The following is a 2,343-nucleotide window of genomic DNA, read 5'->3' as shown; positions in this document are numbered from 1 at the left end:
GAGGTGAGTCACTGCTGCCTCTCTGCTATTTTGAGCTGTCAAATACGGGATCGCAAATTGCGGTCCTCTATTTGCATGTAACGGCTTCATTCTTTCATTAATGAAAGGAAGAAGCTTTTACAAAAAGCTTAATTATTTCATTAATTAATGCCTCAATACTGAGACATTAATGAATGACTGTTAAATGCTGAGAATCAGCAAATACCGGCATTACAAAGCCTGATATAACTCGTCACGTACAGTGTACGTGGCCAGTCATATAGGCACAAAGTGACAAGACGTACACTGTACGTCTCCCGTCACGAAGGGGTTAATATAATGGCCCTTTTTCTTTGGGCATGACATAATAAGCTTTATCTAATTCCACTCATGGGTGCTAAATATGTAAAATATTTCAATGATTCAGACAATGCCTTCCCATATACAACGACCATGGAAAAACATTTTGATCTTCACCCCAATGATGTATAGTGTGAATTGAGGGACCACACAATTAAAGAGTGCTGTATTCTTAGGGATGGTTATAGAATTATTAGGGACTGACTTTATAAGATATAAGCTGTTTCATAGAACATGCAGTTATTTACAACACTATGTATGTAGTTTTAAGACATTCATTTTTGCATGCAGAGTAAGAGTTTGCAGTTGGACATAACTCCTGGCAGCACCCCAGGCTGTGAAGTAAAGCTTCGTGAAGCTACACATGAACTCAATGAGGAAAAAAGAAAATCTGCTCGTAGGAAAGAGTAAGTACATTTTAGGAAACATATTTACACTGATCCCATCCATTAGAAGTAAGTCAAATCCTCTGTCACTTTTTTGTCCACCCTTAAGGGTTGTCTTGTATTTAAAAATAAAATAAACATTACGTTTTTAGTAAATGTATTTTAGCCCGTGCCGCTGTCATCCAAAAACTGACAGGATGACAGCGGCTCAGAACAGAAGACGCTCAGCCATCCTGAAATGCGGCCAGCCGCCGCTCGTTCCCGGGACCCCCCCGACCCCCCCGCCGGTGATTTTTGTACGGATCCCCGCTGCCACAGACCCTACAAGCAGTGGGGATCCATGGAGTCCCTCATCCCTCCCTGGGATGGCTCCAGGGAGGGCTCCAGCGGTCATCAGCGGCTTCTGAGCCGCTGATGACAGCTATTAATTTAAAGGGGACAGTCTGCTGAACAGTTATACTATAAGCTGATGGTCGCTAAAGCGATCATCAGCTTATAGTAGAACTGTAAATGCCAGGTCCGTATGGCATACTGACCTGGCCAGCTGGAAGCACTTTTGTAGGTCCGTATGCCATACGTCCTTGGCAGCGAAAGGGTTAAACTCTCTCACCAGCCAGATTTCCCTGGCATTATTCCAACTCTGTTTCTGTGCACATGGGGCTTTTATATGTTCCTGCCAACCTTTGGGTATTGTAGCCTGCATTCTCCTGAGTATCAGAAAGAGTGGAAACAGCAGGTGTGAAATGGTTAAAGAAAAACTCCGGGAAACTGTAAAGGCTAGCTGCTCATTTTCATCTAGGGCACATGTCACAAACAAGGCCTGTGGGCCGAATCATGTTGCCCTTGCAGCTCGCCTGCAGCTGTGGCACCCCCTTCATCTCTGACCCCACCTTGTCTCAGCAGTCGGCAGCAGAGAGGATGGCAGAACACTTTGGATATACTGTCTAGGGATGCACAGATACCGGTAATGGTGCCAAAAATGGGGAATTTTCACCAGTACTCATACTAATGAAAATGCCCCAATACTAAACACTGATACCGGCGCATTACATTTTTAAACTGAAGGCAGCTATTTAAACTGGTGCCGGGCTTTACAGGAAAGCTTGTGAGGACCCCAGCAAGGTCCCGGCATCCTTCCTGTGAATTGTGGTGTTTGTTTACAGTGCGAGCAGCAAATCTCCTCCTTCCTGTGAATCCACACCACCTGCATCCACCAAAACCGACCGGGACCCTTGGGAAGACTGCACAGCCAACTATAGGCCCCGCACAGCCCACCTGAGAGCCTGCTCAGCCCACCATAGACCTTTCTGATCAACTTCAATACTTGCTTCTTTAAACGGCTGGATTCGGTATCTTCCATCGTAGTGCAATATAAATGGGTAAGCCATATTAGTCCAGTAGACAAGATGTCAAAAAAGACAAAAATGCAGTATTGCAGTGTGCAATGATACCTTTTGTATTGGACTAACAAAATACATAAAAGACAAGCTTTCGAGAGTGAACCTCTCTTTCAGGTCAGAAGCAATACTGATCAACATGACAGTTTGTCAGTTTAGACAGGAGAAAATTCATTCCATCCGTCCATGAAATTTAAAATGAATTTCTCAGTACACAGTGT

The 2,343-nt window shown here is 44.3% G+C and overlaps 1 protein-coding gene across 1 annotated transcript in view; it reads left to right on the top strand.

The window, feature by feature from the left end:
* The window catches only part of LOC108794847 (triple functional domain protein-like), a 660,684-nt gene that overhangs the window by 385,797 nt on the left and 272,544 nt on the right, over positions 1 to 2,343 (top strand). Inside the window, exon 16 of the mRNA XM_018565963.1 lies at positions 631 to 746. Within this exon, the coding sequence (XP_018421465.1) occupies positions 631 to 746 (116 nt within the window). The remainder of the gene's footprint in view (positions 1 to 630; positions 747 to 2,343) is intronic.

Source organism: Nanorana parkeri, unplaced genomic scaffold, assembly GCF_000935625.1.
Source record: "Nanorana parkeri isolate BGI_ZX_2015 unplaced genomic scaffold, ASM93562v1 scaffold904, whole genome shotgun sequence".
NCBI lineage: Eukaryota > Metazoa > Chordata > Amphibia > Anura > Dicroglossidae > Nanorana > Nanorana parkeri.
The sequence above is the reverse complement of the archived record's forward strand: the minus strand, read 5'-3'. Positions and strand labels throughout refer to the sequence as shown.